The sequence below is a fragment of the Perca flavescens genome, chromosome 14 (assembly GCF_004354835.1).
Source record: "Perca flavescens isolate YP-PL-M2 chromosome 14, PFLA_1.0, whole genome shotgun sequence".
Lineage (NCBI taxonomy): Eukaryota > Metazoa > Chordata > Actinopteri > Perciformes > Percidae > Perca > Perca flavescens.
This window is the reverse complement of record NC_041344.1, coordinates 4,288,320-4,306,372: the sequence shown is the minus strand read 5'-3', so window position 1 is coordinate 4,306,372 and position 18,053 is coordinate 4,288,320. Positions and strand designations below refer to the sequence as shown.

The 18,053-nt window shown below is 43.3% G+C and overlaps 1 protein-coding gene across 1 annotated transcript in view; it reads left to right on the top strand.

Annotated features, from left to right (window-relative positions):
* Nucleotides 1–18,053, top strand: part of LOC114568522 (ATPase family AAA domain-containing protein 2) — a 48,762-nt gene that overhangs the window by 1,116 nt on the left and 29,593 nt on the right. Inside the window, exons 2-11 of the mRNA XM_028598137.1 lie at nucleotides 354–445; nucleotides 1,265–1,293; nucleotides 2,137–2,224; nucleotides 3,422–3,512; nucleotides 6,204–6,282; nucleotides 8,194–8,325; nucleotides 11,517–11,583; nucleotides 13,062–13,148; nucleotides 14,625–14,733; nucleotides 15,524–15,639. Of these exons, the coding sequence (XP_028453938.1) occupies nucleotides 354–445; nucleotides 1,265–1,293; nucleotides 2,137–2,224; nucleotides 3,422–3,512; nucleotides 6,204–6,282; nucleotides 8,194–8,325; nucleotides 11,517–11,583; nucleotides 13,062–13,148; nucleotides 14,625–14,733; nucleotides 15,524–15,639 (890 nt within the window). The remainder of the gene's footprint in view (nucleotides 1–353; nucleotides 446–1,264; nucleotides 1,294–2,136; nucleotides 2,225–3,421; nucleotides 3,513–6,203; nucleotides 6,283–8,193; nucleotides 8,326–11,516; nucleotides 11,584–13,061; nucleotides 13,149–14,624; nucleotides 14,734–15,523; nucleotides 15,640–18,053) is intronic.

Sequence of the window (18,053 nt, the reverse complement as noted above, 5' to 3'; positions counted from 1 at the left end):
AGGGCTACTCATGTGGTCCTTGGGGGCTACCTGGTGGCTCTATATGATACACGGTAATAGGATGCCAAGGATGTGATCACATATTGCTTGTGTGTGTGTGTGTGTGTGTGTGTGTGTGTGCGTGTGTTTGTGTGTGTGCATGTGTCTGTGTGTGTGTGTGTGTGTGTGTGTGTGTGTGTGTGTGTGTGTGTGTTTGCGTGTGTTTGTGTGTGTGCATGTGTCTGTGTTTGTGTGTGTGCGTGTGTCAGGAAACACCTGTACCGATGTTCTACTTTGGCGGTGTGAGCGTGACACCGACTTCTCGCATGGTGTCAGCTGACCCTAACGTCTGTCGCGTTTGGCGTCTTTTTCAGGGTTTTAACGGCGAAGACGAGGACCAGAATCAGGCTGACTCGGAGAAGCCCGAGGACGACGAAGAGGAGACACCAGCGAGAGCCGTCATCAGGTCGGACCAGTGTAGTTTGAGACGCACTCTCGCTGACGAAATCCTCCGTTTATTTCAGCTTTTTAGTTCAGTTCAGTGCTTTTACTTTGAGTACTTTCTGATGACAGTTACAGACTTTTACTGAACCCTCCTCTGTTGTGCTTTTAAAAAGTTTCTACATCAGAACATTTGGGATTCCTTCATCCAAATTGTCCAAATATTCAGTTTAAATGGTTTCTCTTTGACAAAACGTGAGCTTAGAATTATAAGGTTCTATCTCCACTTTTGGCCGAAATTGAGTTTTTGACAATAATCCGATCCCTTAGGTGTTTATTAATCCCTGTGTGGTGTTATTTTTTGTAAAAGAAAATTATTTTCTTAGTTAGTTATTAATAAAATAAAAAGGTTCCATCTCACAAAATAGCTGGGATGTAAAAACGTTGATGCTCAATATCTCAGAAGAACTACCCTAAACGGAGATAGAACCTCATAATTCTAAGCTCACGAAAACACAAATACATTGATATCATTTCATCTAAATGAGGTTTCTTGACCATGAATTCGGAAACAAATTAGTGTACAACTAGTGGTCATACATTGGTGTGAGTGGTGTAGAAAAAACAACAACAAAAAATAGTGTCTAAATAGCGTAAAAAAAAGTGTTCAATTTCAGTTTTGACCCGGGAGGACAACACAAGGGCTAAGTACCATTTTCAATGCAGGGCTTTGACTCTCGCCAGAGTATTTGTACAGTGTGGTATCAGTACTTTTACCGAAGTAAAGTACTTCTTCCACCACTGCGTGACATCACTGACGCTGAGCCTCGTTTTGTGTTCACAGGAAATCCAAACGGCTGCAGGCCGCTGCAGGTAAGGACGGTGACGTCATCGGTCAACACCGGGGCCTGGGATTGGTTTTTTTTTTTTTTTTTTTTGGGAGGTTTGGAAAAGAAAGAAAGAGTCGTGTTTAAACTCCTCACAGAAAGTCACACCATGATATTATATAGTAGACAGTTTGAGTTACTTTACACATTAACATTGCTGCACACCAAATATATGAAAATGGTATGAAAAGGTAAAAGTCTCAGCCCAATGCCTGAGTACACACACACACACACACACACACACACACACACACACACACACACACACACACACACACACACACACACACACACACACACACACACACACACACACACACACACACACACACACACACACACTCACACACACACTCACACACAGACCAGACCAAAAACTGAGCTTTTGTGCATTTGTCTGGTTTTAATTTGTATTTAACATAATAAATATACATACAAAAACAGATGGTAGCAGATAGGCCTAAATGTTATCTGTGTGTGTCTGTGTGTGTGTGTGTGTGTCTGTGTGTGTGTGTGTGTGTGTGTGTGTGTGTGTGTGTGTGTGTATGCGTGCGTGTGCGTGCGTGTGTGTGTGTGTGCCTGTGTGTGCCTGTGTGTGTCTGTGTGTTTGTCTGTGTGTGTGTCTGTGTGTCTGTGTCTGTGTGTGTGTGTGTGTGTGTGTGTGTGTGTGTGTGTGTGTGTGTGTGTGTGTCTGTGTGTGTGTGTGTGTGTGTGTGTGTGTGTGTGTGTGTGTGTGTGTGTGTGTGTGTGTGTGTGTGTGTGTCTGTGTGTGTGTGTGTGTGTCTGTGTGTGTGTGTGTGTGTGTGTGTGTGTGTGTGTGTGTACTCAGGCGGCCCTGGGCCGAGGAGAAGCACCAGGCCGACCAAACGGACCAGCAGGTATCAGGCCTCCAACATCTTCGACGGCATCAGCACCAGGTGAGACATCAGCTCCTCCCAGAACTCTCTCAGCTCCTCTCTCAGCTCCTCCCAGAACTCTCTCAGCTCCTCTCTCAGCTCCTCTCTCAGCTCCTCCCAGAACTCTCTCAGCTCCCCTCTCAGCTCCTCTCTCAGCTCCTCTCTCAGCTCCTCTCTCAGCTTCCTCCCAGAACTCTCTCAGCTCCTCTCTCAGCTCCCTCTCAGCTCCTCTCTCAGCTCCTCTCTCAGCTCCTCTCTCAGCTTCCTCCCAGAACTCTCTCAGCTCCTCTCTCAGCTCCTCTCTCAGCTCCTCTCTCAGCTCCCTCTCAGCTCCTCTCTCAGCTCCTCTCTCAGCTCCTCTCTCAGCTCCTCTCTCAGCTCCCTCTCAGCTCCTCTCTCAGCTCCCTCTCAGCTCCTCTCTCAGCTCCTCTCTCAGCTCCTCTCTCAGCTTCCTCCCAGAACTCTCTCAGCTCCTCTCTCAGCTCCCCTCTCAGCTCCTCTCTCAGCTCCTCTCTCAGCTCCCCTCTCAGCTCCTCTCTCAGCTCCTCTCTCAGCTCCCTCTCTCAGCTCCTCTCTCAGCTCCTCTCTCAGCTCCTCTCTCAGCTCCTCTCTCAGCTCCTCTCTCAGCTCCTCTCTCAGCTCCTCTCTCAGCTCCTCTCTCAGCTCCCTCTCAGCTCCTCTCTCAGCTCCCTCTCAGCTCCTCTCTCAGCTCCCTCTCAGCTCCTCTCTCAGCTCCCTCTCAGCTCCTCTCTCAGCTCCCCTCTCAGCTCCTCTCTCAGCTCCTCTCCCAGCAGGGCCCGACCATTCATCGCCTTCACATCCAAGTCACTTTGTTTTCTCTTTTTCATCACACAGCAGTTTTTTTGCAAGTTCCCGCAATTTCATCGCATAAAATTGCATAAATATCATACAGCATATTCCATATTGCATTTTTTAAGAAAACATGCCGCATAATCAAGGAGTTTTGCCCGGCAACAATCACAAAAAAAAAACGGCCAGAGCCAGAGGTGGTCATGGTTGCCGTGGCGCCGTGCTAAAGCTAAACGCTAAAGAGGGGAAAGTCGGCGAGTTTCCACCCTTCTGAGGCGATTCATCGGAGACTACTCGTCTGCATGCACGGCAGAGCGGAGAATCGGCAGACTTTCCCCTTCAAGCTACCTCGCTGTAGGTTTGATCTGAACGAAGAGTGTCTAGTTCTACTCTTCTTCTTCTCTGCAGCACGTCCACGGGATGGATCCTGAAGACGATGGACGACCTGAAGAAGAAGAAGAGGCTGCCGAGCAACAACGAAGAAGGAGTGAGTGACGAGGTAGAAACGATCTCTGCTTCTTCTTCTCTGCACGCGTTCGTGCTGCCGCGGTTTCCTTTTCTTTTCTTATTTTTTTGTAATTCAAGTTTTGATTTTTATTTGAGTGGCAATCAGTCAGAACAGAACTGACAGCGTTGTTGTGGTGCAATAATGTGTATAAACAGGGTTTCATACGTCTTGAAAAAAAACCTGGAAAAGTTATGGAATTTGAAAAATGCAAATTCCAGCAGGCCTGGAAAGGTTTTGGAAAACATAAAAAGACCCAGAAAGTTTTGGAAAAGTCATGGAATTGTTTATGTTTTACCACAGCATATTAATATGTGATTAATAAATGTATTTTCACGTTGTCTTAACCTCAGCGTTGTATTCGGGGAGCGATATTAAGAATCCCACTATGAGCCACATACATTATCATTCATTTTATTGTTAAACCCCTGAGGGTAAACTTTAACACAGATTGGTATTCTTATTGGATAATGTCGACTGACATTTTCAGGAACACGTAGTCATGGAAATTTGCCAAAAAGTCATGGAAAAGTATTGGTTAAGATGCGTACGAACCCTGGTGCTTTATGGTCAGCGTTATTTGTTGCACATGTTCGTGCTGCTGCGGTTTCATTTTCTTTTCTTATTTTTTTGTAATTCAAGTTTTGATTTTTATTTGAATGGCAATCAATCAGAACAGAACTGACAGCATTGTTACAATAATATGTTTAAAGTCCCATACATACACTACAAGTAATAATAGTAAAAAAACATTTTTTTAAATCAATTAAAAAGAAAATGGATCCAGCAGCCTCAGTGGTACATCTCTTATCATTCCGATTAATATACCAGCAATACCATAGGCAACACAAAGTGATCCCATGACCCCTTAAATCCTTCATTTTCATTATTAATTCTGGTCAGCATGTGTTCCTTAGGGGTGGGAATCACCAGAGGCCTCACGATACGATATCATCCCAATACTTATGTCACGATACGATATTATTGCGATTTTAAACATATTGCAATATTCTGCGATGTATTACCTTTTTTCCAACTTCAGATTTTTCCCATTTTCAAATGATGTCCCGAAAAAGGACAATTTTGTCAACATCTGTTGTATCTAAAGAGATACATTTCTCTGTTTGTTCATCTCACTTCAGTTTTATTGCTGCAAAATGGGGATTGTCAAGCAGACAGACTGACCGACACACATATATCATAAAAGATCGATTCTTGGCGTCTGTGTATCGATACAGTATTGCCACGAAAAATATCGCGATACTATGCTGTATTGATTTTTTCCCCCCCACCCCTAGTGTTCATATGATACTATTTCTGACATATTTTGAAACTTCTACCGATTCTGCTTGGTCCCCTAACAGGCACAGCCTGCTGTGTTTTAGGTACAGTTTCATTTCCGAGCGGATTTGAACATACGCCGCTGCTGTTTTTGACTTTTCTGTCCCGGAGTAAGACGCCTTGTTTACATGTTGAAGCAGCTTTGACACCGTGTGGACTCTCTCTCCGTCTGCGTGTGTGAGTGGGCTCTGCCTCTCTTATCACTCGGCTGTGAGGGGAGTGGGCGACTCGGGCTAATCTCTATCAGCTGCCAGCATATTGGGAGCCTGACAGACACCAGCCCCCCAGCCCTCTTGTTTTTGGGGTTTGTACGTTTCTGTCCCAGCTGACGGTTTAGGTTCCGTTGCTCTTAAACTTGGACTTATTTCAAGGCGTGTGTATCGTTCGGATTTATTTGATGTGACAGGATTTTGTAAGATCGGACATGTGTAAATCAAACGCACATTTTGCCACAATGCAAAATGCAAGTGCTTTACATAAAAAAAAATTAAAAAAATTAAAAACAGACAAAATACGAGAATAAAAGTTACAGTGCAGTATAAGAAATTAAACATTGAAGAGCAGTCGAAACCAGTTTGAACATATAAAAGCGGCTAAAATGCGAGATGACTTCTGTCTCCTTTTACACTCCACCATTGGTCCCCCTGGGACGTGTGTCTTACTCTGTTTGCCACCCATTCTGGCGAGCGAAAAAGTCCTTTTATATTTTGAAATATAGTCGTCACTATAAGTCTTTGTTTCTATATTTGGAAAGGAAAAACTTCGCAAATCCCTTGTGACGGTTAGGAGCACAGCCCTTTGTGCGAAGGCTGAGATGAAGGCTGGTGAAAATGTCGGCCGGCTAGTTGTGTGGTTCAGATCCCTTTGGTTTGTGCCGGGTGTACGAAGCCAAGGGCCACTAACGGGGACCAGAGAGCCTCTAAATGTTGACAGAAAGGAAACCGATTCCCCCTCAAACGAGAGGAGTACGGGGTCATGACGAGACAAGTGAACACATCTTGATCTCTTGCTCTTTTCTTTGCTTTTTATATCTCCGGTTCTTCTTTAACCCTTGTGTTGTCTTCCCATCGACCATGCAACTGTTTTTTTTTCAAATTAACATTTTTTTTGGCAAATTTTTTTTATCACTTTTTTCCAATTTTTTTTTCCAATTTTTTTGTCACTTTTCTTCTTTTTTTTTATTACTTTTTTTGTCACTTTTTTTCCATTTTAGTTTTTGTCATAAATTTTCGATGTTATTGTCAATGTTGTACTGTAGGGGGAGGACTGTATATATAAACGTATTATAATGCCTGTGCTGTAGATTCCTTACAGTGTGTGTTTTTGTGTTTAATGAACTTGCAGAAGATGTACTCTACAGCCCAGAGGAGCAGGACTCCAGTGGCTCCGCAGAGAGAGCCCAGTGACAGCCAGGATCAACACGGTTCGTACCAACACGTCAATCAGTTCAGAGTCCACGTTCAGGGACCCCTCCCCCAAGAAAGGTTGTTAAGCCCGGTGGCACGTGTCTTTTTTATTTTAAAGATTATTTTTCGGGCATTTTTTAGGCCTTTGTTTATACAGGACAGCTGAAGATGTAAAAGGGGAGAGAGAGAGAGAGGGGGGAATGACATGCAGCCGCAGGGCGGAGTCGAACCTGCGGCCCCTGCGTCGAGGAGTAAACCTCTATATATGGGCACACGCTCTACTAGGTGAGCTACCCAGGCGCCCACATGTCTTTTTTTTGTTTTTTGGACGAGTTACAAAAGCATTAATGCAGAGCCCGATAGTTTCTGTGATATGTAGAGAATTATGTCTAAAATAAGCTCCTAAAGCCTGTCAAATCTGGGGTTGGGTACCGAAACTCGGTGCCAATAGGGAACCGGTGCCGACATAAACGGTAGTAACGAGACCAAATAAGAACGAAAGTTTCGGTGCCTCATTTCGGTGCTCGACTTTACACTACACCTGACAGCATGTAACGTTAGCCTAGCTTTAGCTAGCAGCTGGATTAATCACGGTTAAAATGCTGACAGCTAACGTTAAACAGTGTAAAGTGTGACTGTATTTCACTGTAGAGGACTTCTACAGCGGGATGTCGCAATTCAAAGATATACAGTATGTTTATATGGTCGGAATTAAACTACACAGACGGTGCGTTCACTCGCAGCTGCCGTTGTCGGAATTAAACAACACAGACGGTGCGTTCACTCGCAGCTGCCGTTGTCGGAATTAAACAACACAGATTCACTTAAAACAGGTAGCCTTGTGGTGCATTCACAGTAATTGTAAAATACCCTTTTCCCATCTGGGGTTCAACAGCAATTTACTGGTGAAATAAGTTATTGTTATTGTTATAGTTATTACATTATTATTAAATCTTTAATTTTGACCATGGCCTTAGCAGTAAACAAGTCACTGACTGTTGTTTACTACCCTTATTTTTTTTCTTCTTCTTTTTTTTTTTTAACTTTATTGAAAAGTACCGGTTCAGGCACCGTTTAGGCACCGGCACCGTTTTAAAAGTATCGATTTAGCACCGGAATCGGAAAAAAAAAAAACGATACCCAACCCTAGTCAAATCTGACTCCAATTGATTAATTCCCGCTCTTTCTTTGACACTAAGTTTCCCTGACCACAGACAAAAGGGTACCGAGTTCACGTCAGCAAAGTCTATGTCAGATTATGAACCCACAATTGGGTTCTGTAAACTTATGTCAAAGTTACTGCCTGAGCTCATTACTATTCATGAGCTCGCCCAGTTGTGCTGGGTAAAGGATTCTTCATTGGCTAGCTGTTAGCCAATCAGAGTCAAACAGCTTACCTCGTTGAATATTAATGAAAACTGGCACAAATCGAGCTGAGTCTTCCTGCAGGCTTTCTATACCACGCTAGAATGGCTTGAACCAAGGTAACCAAGACATTTTTTCCCCAAAAAATGTTACAGAGTCCATGGTAGAACTTCAGACATCACCACAAAGACATGAAATACGTGTGGCAGGGCACTTTTAAACATTGAAATTATATCAGAAATATGTGTTTCTCTCAACCACATTGCCCAAAACTATAACTTGGATGCATGGATGCATGTTATATGGGACCCATGCAACATTCTTCACAGGTAACATTTTTATAATTTTATATAATTTTATAGCATTTGAAAAAAAGAACATGTTTAAATGGTTTCAAAACCGTATGCTGACTACGTGATTCACTCAGCATGCTCTGATCTCAACTATTAGTCGAAATGATTCATAATATCTGCTTTTTTTAACTAAAAACATTTAAAAATAATGTGGCCTTCTGAACATCTCCCTTTGTCCCTTTCTTTCCTTCTACAATCTGTTGTTTCCAGGCGGAGTTGCCGGCGAGGAGGACAGCAGGCAGGAAGTGGCGCCAGACGACGACAGCAGCTGCAGCGCCGCCAACCACAACTTTGACGCCAAACTGAGCCGAGCCTCGGCGCTGTACCGGCGACCCGGCAACGGTCGGTTCTAGGGCTGCTCCCTCTCAGTCGACTAATCGGTCCTTTTGGTCTTAGTCAACTTAGATTTCTCTAGTCCATTAGACTTAGACTTAGACTTCCAGCAGCAGATTTTAGCATCTTACAAAAACACTCTTTAAATTGAAAAAAGATAGAAAAAATACAGTATAAGAATAACAATAAAACTTTTAGCTAAATATTTTTACAAACAGTAAAACAACAATAAACTACAGATAAATAAAGATAGATATATAGGTATATAGGACTGTGTATGGTATTGTGTTACTATACAGTTAATAAATAAATTACATTTAGCATAAATTAGCAGTTAAGAGCAGTTAGACCAGAGTGTCCAGGTATGTATGTGAGTAAAGTATTAATAATTTATTGCACAGTGTTCTGTTCTGTCCTCTTTACCCTATTTCCTCCTCCCCCCCCCGAGTGAGGAGTTGTACAGTATGATGGCGTGAGGGACAAAGGAGTTCTTGGGATTGGGTAGCACTGACCAATACATTGTTAAAAGGTCACTTAAACATGGCTTATCAGGTTTTAAATATATATAAATACATGTGGGTCTCTCTCCTGCTGTAGGCTACTTCAGCCTCTTGAGGAGGGCACCCAGCATAGACTACACACACACACACAACGTTGATACATACCGAAAAATGTGACTCAGTAGTCCTGTGTTTGATGAATTTCCTCAGCTAAGTTGATTCAATATTTTTGGGTAATGTACAATACGTGCAGGGTCGCCCCCACCGACAACGCGTAGTATTGTGCTCATCGGCGCGTCGCGTATCAAAAACTTGGACGACACATTTGGCTACGCATCGACATGTTTGATGCTTTTTTCATGCTGAATGACTTATTTCCAAGAAACGTACGAGCACATCTCTGGTAAACACAAGAATTAAAGTGGTGCTTTAGCGCGACTCTTTGTGGAGAAACTCAGATTTACAGATCTGTCGATTAAATCAACTCATCGATCAGTCGATACGATTGAATGAGTGTTGGTCGACTAAGAATTTCTTCAATCGAGCACAGCCCTAGTCGGTTCTGCACCGCAGAACGAAAAGCACAAACACGGTTTCAATATTCAGCCAGAACACTTCAGGTTTAAGTTAAAGGCTGCTTTAAACTCATAGGCAAACGCACCTTTATTTGTACAGTAGCACATTTCAGCAACAAGGCCATTCAAAGTGCTTTACCAAACAATTTAGGTCTTCAACATTTTTTAAGCCAAGGACCCCATAACTGAGAGAGACGGAGCAGGGACCCCCTACTACATATATTGTATAAAATTGAATTGCATATTAAACTGGGCCTATAATAACGTGTAGGTGTCCTGAAGCCTTTATACATACTGGACCTTTTTACTAGACGGTAAACCCAGCCCGATCTGCCGGCGATTTGATTTCCAACTCCGTTTCCGTGTTTTTTCCGTGTTTTTTCCGTGTTTTGGCCAGCTCGAGCTTGGTCTGGTGATAGCCAGACTACCTTTTTAGTGCATAGCATACTAAGCTATTAAAATAGGCCAGTTAGGCTACAGTATGTTCACACTTGGCGGCTTTTTTGAAGCTGCCAGCGTCTGTTCTAGGTTATAATCCTACGGAGTGAACCGTGTTTTCAAAAAAGCTCAGAGCACTTTTAAATGCCACCGCTGACTCTTTTTGTTCTCTAGCTCGCTCCACCACTTTGTTTAATCTAACGTTAGCACCTCTCTCTCTCTCTCTCTCTCTCTCTGTTCTTTCTCTAGCTCGCTCCACCACTTTGTTTTATCTAACGTTAGCACCTCTCTCTCTCTGTCTCTCTCTCTCTGTTCTTTCTCTAGCTCGCTCCACCACTTTGTTTTATCTAAGTTAGCACCTCTCTCTCTCCCTCTCTCTCTTTTCTTTCTCTAGCTCGCTCCACCGCTTTGTTTAATCTAACGTTAGCACCTTTCTTTCTTGCTCTCTCTCTCTCTCTCTCTCTGTTCTTTCTCTAGCTGGCTCCACCACTTTGTTTAATGTAACGTTAGCACCTCTCTTTCTCTCTGTTCTTTCTCTAGCTGGCTCCACCACTTTGTTTAATGTAACGTTAGCACCTCTCTTTCTCTCTGTTCTTTCTCTAGCTGGCTCCACCACTTTGTTTAATGTAACGTTAGCACCTCTCTCTCTCTCTCTGTTCTTTCTCTAGCTGGCTCCACCACTTTGTTTAATGTAACGTTAGAACCTCTCTCTCTCTCTGTTCTTTCTCTAGCTGGCTCCACAACTTTGTTTAATGTAACGTTAGCACCTCTCTCTCTCTCTGTTCTTTCTCTAGCTGGCTCCACCACTTTGTTTAATGTAACGTTAGCACCTCTCTCTCTCTCTCTGTTCTTTCTCTAGCTCGCTCCACCACTTTGTTTTATCGAACGTTAGCACCTCTCTCTCTCTCTGTTCTTTCTCTAGCTCGCTCCACCACTTTGTTTTAGCTAACGTTAGCACCTCTCTCTCTCTCTCTGTTATTTCTCTAGCTCGCTCCACCACTTTGTTTTAGCTAACGTTAGCACCTCTCTCTCTCTCTAGCTCGCTCCACCACTTTGTTTTAGCTAACGTTAGCACCTCTCTCTCTCTCTCTGTTATTTCTCTAGCTCGCTCCACCACTTTGTGTTAGCATTTGCGCCGCTCCACTTAGCGCTCTGGCTAGGATGCTTTACAAGTAGCTGTTGTTATAGCAACAACAGATGCTCTCGGCTGCTTTTTGTAACCCAAACGCTGCCAGCTTTTTTTTTTCTTCACTTAAAAAGCACACTAGTTAACTTTTTGTTGTCGAAAAAAAGACGCCAAGTGTGAACATAGCCTTAGCCTATCATCAATGTTTTTGTGTTTTTTTTCACAAATAGGCTGATTTATATTTTGCTGATAAGTTTTTTTTTTTTTACTTATACAATACAATAATTTGGAGGGCCCCCCCTCAGTAACTCTGAGGACCCCTTTGGGGTCCCGGGCTCCCTGTCGAAGATCTCCGATTCAAGACACTTGTTAAAGAGAATATAAAAAACAGCTACAATAGAATAAGACGAAGTATGAAATGCAAGAATAACATGTACAGTTACTTATTTTTACTTTTAAAAACCGGCAGCGTCAGAAGGGAGACCTTCAGCCTTGATTTTACAGGGCGAGATGTAGCGGACCTGTAGCCCTGATGTTGTCGTGTCCTCCGTTGTTGTTCAGGGTTCCCGAGAGGAACGTTCAGGATCAGCGCCTCCGGTCTGAACACCACCCGCAGAGCAGCCTTCAGGTCAGACTTTTCCTTTCTTTAAATTAAGAAATACATTGTCAAATCTGCTTGTTTTTAATTACCATGGACACCATGTCATTTATAGTCCTGTGAAATTTCAATTTAAAATTGTTAACTGTCTTTTTTAATTTGTCAAACCTGCCCAGGGACTACAGGTGGAAATTAGCAATTGTTGCTATAACCTGGCCCAAGACATATTCTCTTGTTTAACAAGTTTAATGTTTATTTGTGCGTTGTCCTATTTCAAATAAATCAATTTCCATTCAAAATGACACAAAACATAAAAGCAACGTTTGCATTTTGCACCACGTTAACCGCCACACGGCTAGTCGTGTACGATGCGTGTCGGTAGTATTTGGTCCCTATTTTTATTTATTTGTGTTTTATTGTCGGAACATACCAAGGAAAATGGGTTTAATTTATGACACAACTTTGACCTCATACCTACGAGTTGTTCCAGGTTGACCAAGTTTAATCTGGTTTAGTTTACTTGTTATTTGTTGCTTTGAAATTAAGAAATGCCGAGTTTCTCTCTTGTCTTTTGGGTTGCAACATATTCCGTTTTTTCCCCGTGGTTTGTCAAAGACTTGGGTGCACATATTTGGCAGAGGGTTTTAGGGGTCTTTCCTCAAGAAAATGTGATGTTTTGCAGTAAAAACAATTATGAAATTTGACCTGATTTTTGACCGTTATTATCACCATGTCTGTGTCGGAAACGGTGGAAACGCTAGAGCAGATACAAAAATAAATAACACTCAAAAAGATTAAACGGAGCACGCCGACTTATTGTGACTTTAGCTTATTCAGCGTATCTCCCCCAGAGTTAGATAAGTCCATACATACCCTTCTCATCTCTGTGCGTGTCGTAACTCTGTCTGACGCCCCTAGTTTAGCACAGATCCTGGAGGTAACCGGCTCCATCTAGCCTAGCTTAGCACAGATCCTACCTCCAGGATCTGTGCTAAGCTAGGCTAGATGGAGCCTGTTACCTCCAGGATCTGTGCTAAGCTAGGCTAGATGGAGCCGGTTACCTCCAGGATCTGTGCTAAGCTAGGCTAGCGGTGGGTGCGTCAGACAGAGTTACAACACACACGGAGAGGAGAAGGGTATGGATGGACTAATCTAACTCTGGGGGGGGATATACGGTGAATAAGACAAAGTCCCAATAAGTCGGCGTGTTCCTTTAAAGAAGTCCAACTCCAATCATTGGATCCGAGACAAGTCTTTTGGTTAATTTGATGTTTTTTTTCAAAATCTTTGGCGCTTTTTTTGCCGCATTTCACAATGATTTTCGCTTTGCTCGGGTGCTGCACCTCAGACTTATGATGGTGGGGAAAACCCTGCATATTTTTTGCTCAGACAGGAAACCGATCATTGATTTACCATTTCATTTCCATCCAAACTCAACAACAACAACCACTCTCCGAGTCCTTTACAGCACCTCCATCTCCTTGTTTCCTTTCCCTTTCATCCTCCAGACCCACTAAGAGCACGTTGTCGGTTCAGTCCGAAGAGGACAACGACTCGGACGAGGACGTGCCGAACGTTGAAAAAGTCTCCGGAAGGTCAGTGGGTGTAGACGCCGAAAGCTCTTTTTGCTGAGGGGGACGACAACATGAACCGTCCCTACGCTTCGATTGGACGAGCGCAGCCGTCCTCGGTCTTTGCTTTTAGATTTTCAAGCTGTAAAGTGAATGTTCAATGAAGGTAATAATAATATAATTTATAAATTATAATAATATAAAATGGTGCAAATAAGGCACACAACGTTTCGGGCCCACAATTTAGCCTTCCTCAGGTGCATTTTGATTGCATTGACCCATGACCCTAATCTGTTTTTTTATCACATCACATGGTCGGAGGTCATGTAGTCTACAGTATATCCAAAAAATTTAATCCAAAAGTCAAAACTAAAATAAAATCTAATGGAAAATGTAAAACTGTTCTAACCTCGGCTGTCACGCAGCGTTAGCCGACTTCATACTCTACATTACACACATACGGGATATTGTTGTGACAATGTTTTCATGCTACCATCTGTTCTCTGTTAAATCTGAATGTCAACAAGACTTTCACCTGGTTAAGTAACAAAAATCAAATTAAAGTGCCCATATTATGAAAAAAATCACTTTTTTTCTAGGATTTGGGGTGTTATTTTGTGTCTCTGGTGCTTCCACACGCATACAAACTTTGAAAACAACCATGCATGGTGTTCTGAGTGAGATACGGTTTCTGAATGTGTCCTGCCTTCAGTCTCCGGGTGAGCTGGTCAACATCTGCACGGCTTTCTACGTCACTAGCCGAAACTAGGGGGCTAACCGCTAGCATGCTAGCGTGCTACCTCGTTCTCAATGGCAAAACACTGCTACAACACACACAAATTCACCGTAATCTACAAAATAAATTGTAAAGAACTACTTCCATGTCCCTGTTCTGCAGGTATTCCACACAAAGTGTGAAGTGCGCCCTCGTTTAGAAGAAGTCTCCCGGCTAATCCTGCCTTGTACAGGCCGAAGTTGTTTAAACAGCTAGCTTACTCATGTAGTCCTTACCTAGCTACTGAGCATGTGCGACTGACAACAAAGATGTAACAGAAGTTGAGATGTCTCACAAACAGAGAGCTCAACACAGGGTGAAAAGAGGAGCTGCAGCAATGTGCAGTACACAATTAAACCATGTAATAACCTATTCTGGTACAATCTCAAATTACAATTATGAACCTGAAAATGAGCATAATATGGGCACTTTAAACGACGAAGCATGCAGACATAAGATTTGTCGATTTTCTCGTCCAGCTTTCGTCAAGAAGGCCAAAAACTGTTTCCCAAAATGGTGGAACTGTTGTTGTTTTTTTTAAGCTCACAATATTTGATGCTGCTTTAGTAAAATCAGGTCTGCCTTTCTCCAACACTCATCAACGTTCATTAACATCATCTGGGCTGACTGAATGTGCGAGCTGCTCACAGAACGGGTTGCTGTTGATGTCATCAATCTGTTGATTTGTTTTTTTTTTGGGGGGGTTTTTGGTTCTCCCCGCTCAGCTGTCGGCCGCTCGGCCTGTGTCCGGACAATCCTCTGGGGACTCGCAGAGACAAGATGAACGCCGGAGCAGGTCTGGCAGACATCGATCCCATGGCCATCGACCAATCGGTGAGTTCGGACCAGGGGGGCCTGCTCCCTTTACAGCAGCTTTATTAACTATTCTTCAAGCCGATTGATAATACAATGCCTAAAAAGCTGTACATCATTTGCAAAAAAAATCGACATGATACTTTTTTTTTTTTTTTTTTTTTACATTTTGTCGCTTTTTCTGACGTTTCTCAACATTATTGTCACTTTTTGGGGGGTTTTTTGTTGCTTGTGTACGTCCTATTTTGTATCTGACTGTTCTCCAACTGTCTTCATCATTCGGAAACCAGAACACAGCAAATGTTGAGGATGACTCAGCTTCCCTCCTCACACCTGAAGAGAAACAGAAACTGATATTGAATCTGATATTTCTGTTTCTATAAGTCCCATAACAAAGGATAGATACTGTCTGATATTTCTGTTTCTACAAGTCCCGTAACATAGGTAGATACTGTCTGATATTTCTGTTTCTATAAGTCCCGTAACATAGGTAGATACTGTCTGATATTTCTGTTTCTATAAGTCCCATAACATAGGTAGATACTGTCTGATATTTCTGTTTCTATAAGTCCCATAACATAGGTAGATACTGTCTGATATTTCTGTTTCTATAAGTCCCGTAACATAGGTATAGGGTTGCTGCATTAATTAGCCCGTCCGTTTCAGAGAGACTGAGGGGGCCACGACACAAAGTTGAAGTTATTTAAAAGCCCTAAAATATTCGGGGCTGGAGCCCCATTTCCACCCCGTAGCTCCGCCCCCTGGTGCAGACATGTTGTGTATTCTCCCCTCTCCCTCCCTCCCTCCCCAGGTGGGGTTCGACAGCATCGGAGGTTTGTCGGGTCACATCGCAGCCCTGAAGGAGATGGTCGTCTTCCCGCTTCTCTACCCAGAAGTCTTTGACAACTTCCACATCCAGCCTCCCAGGTGACACACACACACACACACACACACACACACACACAGACACACACAGACACAGACACAGACACACACACACACACACACACACAGACACAAATGCACGCACGCACGCACACACACATACACACAGACACATGCATGCACTCACACACCCACACACAGACGCATGCACGCACACAGACACACACACATACACACACAAACAGACGCAAGCAAACACGTTCGCACACACACACACATACACACACAGCAGACGCACGCACTTACACAGACACACACACACACAGACGCATGCATTCACACACACACACACACAAACACACGCACACACACACACACAGACACAGACACGCACACAGAGAACACACACACACACACACAGACACACGAACGCACGCACACAGACACAGACACGCACACAGAGAACACGCAAGCACGCACACACGCACACACACAGAGACACACATGCATGCACGCACACACACACACACAGACGCATGCACGCACACAGACTAGGGGTGGGAATCACCAGAGGTACCACGATACGATATTATCACGATACTTAGGTCACGATACGATATTATCACGATACTTAGGTCACGATACGATATTATTGCGATTTTAAACATATTGCGATATTCTGCAATATATTGCAATTTATTACCTTTTTTCCAACTTCATTATTATGTCCCCAAAGGAAAACTTTGTCAACATCTGTTTGTTCATCTCACATGAATTTTATTGCTGTAAAATGTGACTGTCAAGCTGACTAACTAACCAGCACTTTAATGAACATGTTATAAATGTTGTATACACCTGGCAAACTGAACTGTTTGCATTTTTAATTAAGGTGGACTAGACTGTAATACCAACAGGTATGCACTGCTGTGCTACTACAGGTATTTTTTACAATTAAAATGAGTACAAAAACGGCGCGACGGAGTCACGTACCTTGGTTCCGGTGTTTTTAGCAATGACAAAATCCTTCATTTTCCACAACGTTGTAAGGACGCAGGTCTTTGCACATGAAGTAGGCGATGGCTTGAGTTATTTTCTTAGCTCGCTCTGAATTGGGAGGTAGCTTTGTGAAGCTAAGTGTGTCCAGTGTTGGTTGGTTTTTTGGCGGAGCTGGTTTAGCATTAGCTTTACCGTCCTCGGCTAACGCTAACTCTGGATGGTGGCGTGTGAGATGAGCCCTCATGTTTGTGGTATTCCCAGAGTATTTTATTTGCATACGACACTCCTTGCAAATCCCATGTCTCATATCCATCTCAGTTGTCCCCTCCTTGTTAAAAAATCCGAAAAAAGTCCAAACACTTGATTTAAACGCAGATGGTGCATTTCTGATTTCTTTCTCTGACGCTGCCATGTTTATTTTATCTACATCCGCCTGCACGCTGACAGTCACCCCGCTGACCTCACCAGAAAACAAACAGCGCCATCTGGTGGACTGAATAAGCAATTGATTTTATTATTATACTACCAAAAAGTTAAATTCTGATGTGCAATTTAAATAATAAAAGATCGATACTTGGCGCCTTTGTATCGATACAGTATTGCCACGAGAAATATCGCGATACTATGCTGTATCGATTTTTTCCCCCACCCCTAACACAGACACACACATACACACACAGACGCACACAAACACGTTCGCACACACACACATACACACACATCAGATGCACGCACATACACGCGCGCACGCGCACACACAGACGCATGCATTTACACACACACACACACACACACACACACACGAACGCACGCACACACACACGAACGCACGCACACAGACACAGACACGCACACAGAGAACACACACAGACGCACGCACGCACACACACATGCACACACAGACACACGAATGCACACACACACACACAGACAGACACACGAATGCACACACACAGACACAGACAGACACACGAATGCACACACACAGACACAGACGCGCACACACGCAGACACAGACGCGCACACACGCAGAGAACACACACACACACACACACACACAGATGATTCAGATGTTTAAACACACAAGCTGTCTACCTCTTTTTTTTTTTTGGTAGACCTGCCCCTAAATATTAAAGAAGTAAACAATGTTCACCTCAGACAAATCAAACCAACAACATATTTATTGCAGTAAGTCAGAGAGAGAGAGACAGGCATCGATGCAGCTTTGATTTTAATCGTCGGAACAGTAATTGAACACGATTTTGTCTCTCTCTGTCTCTCTCTGTCTCTCTCTCTCTCTGTCTCTCTCTGTCTCTCTGTCTCTCTCTCTCTCTCTCTCTCTCTCTCTCTCTCTCTCTCTCTCTCTCTCTCTCTCTGTCTCTATCTCTGTCTCTCTCTCTCTGTCTCTCTCTCTCTCTCTCTCTCTCTCTCTCTCTCTCTCTCTCTCTCTGTCTCAATCT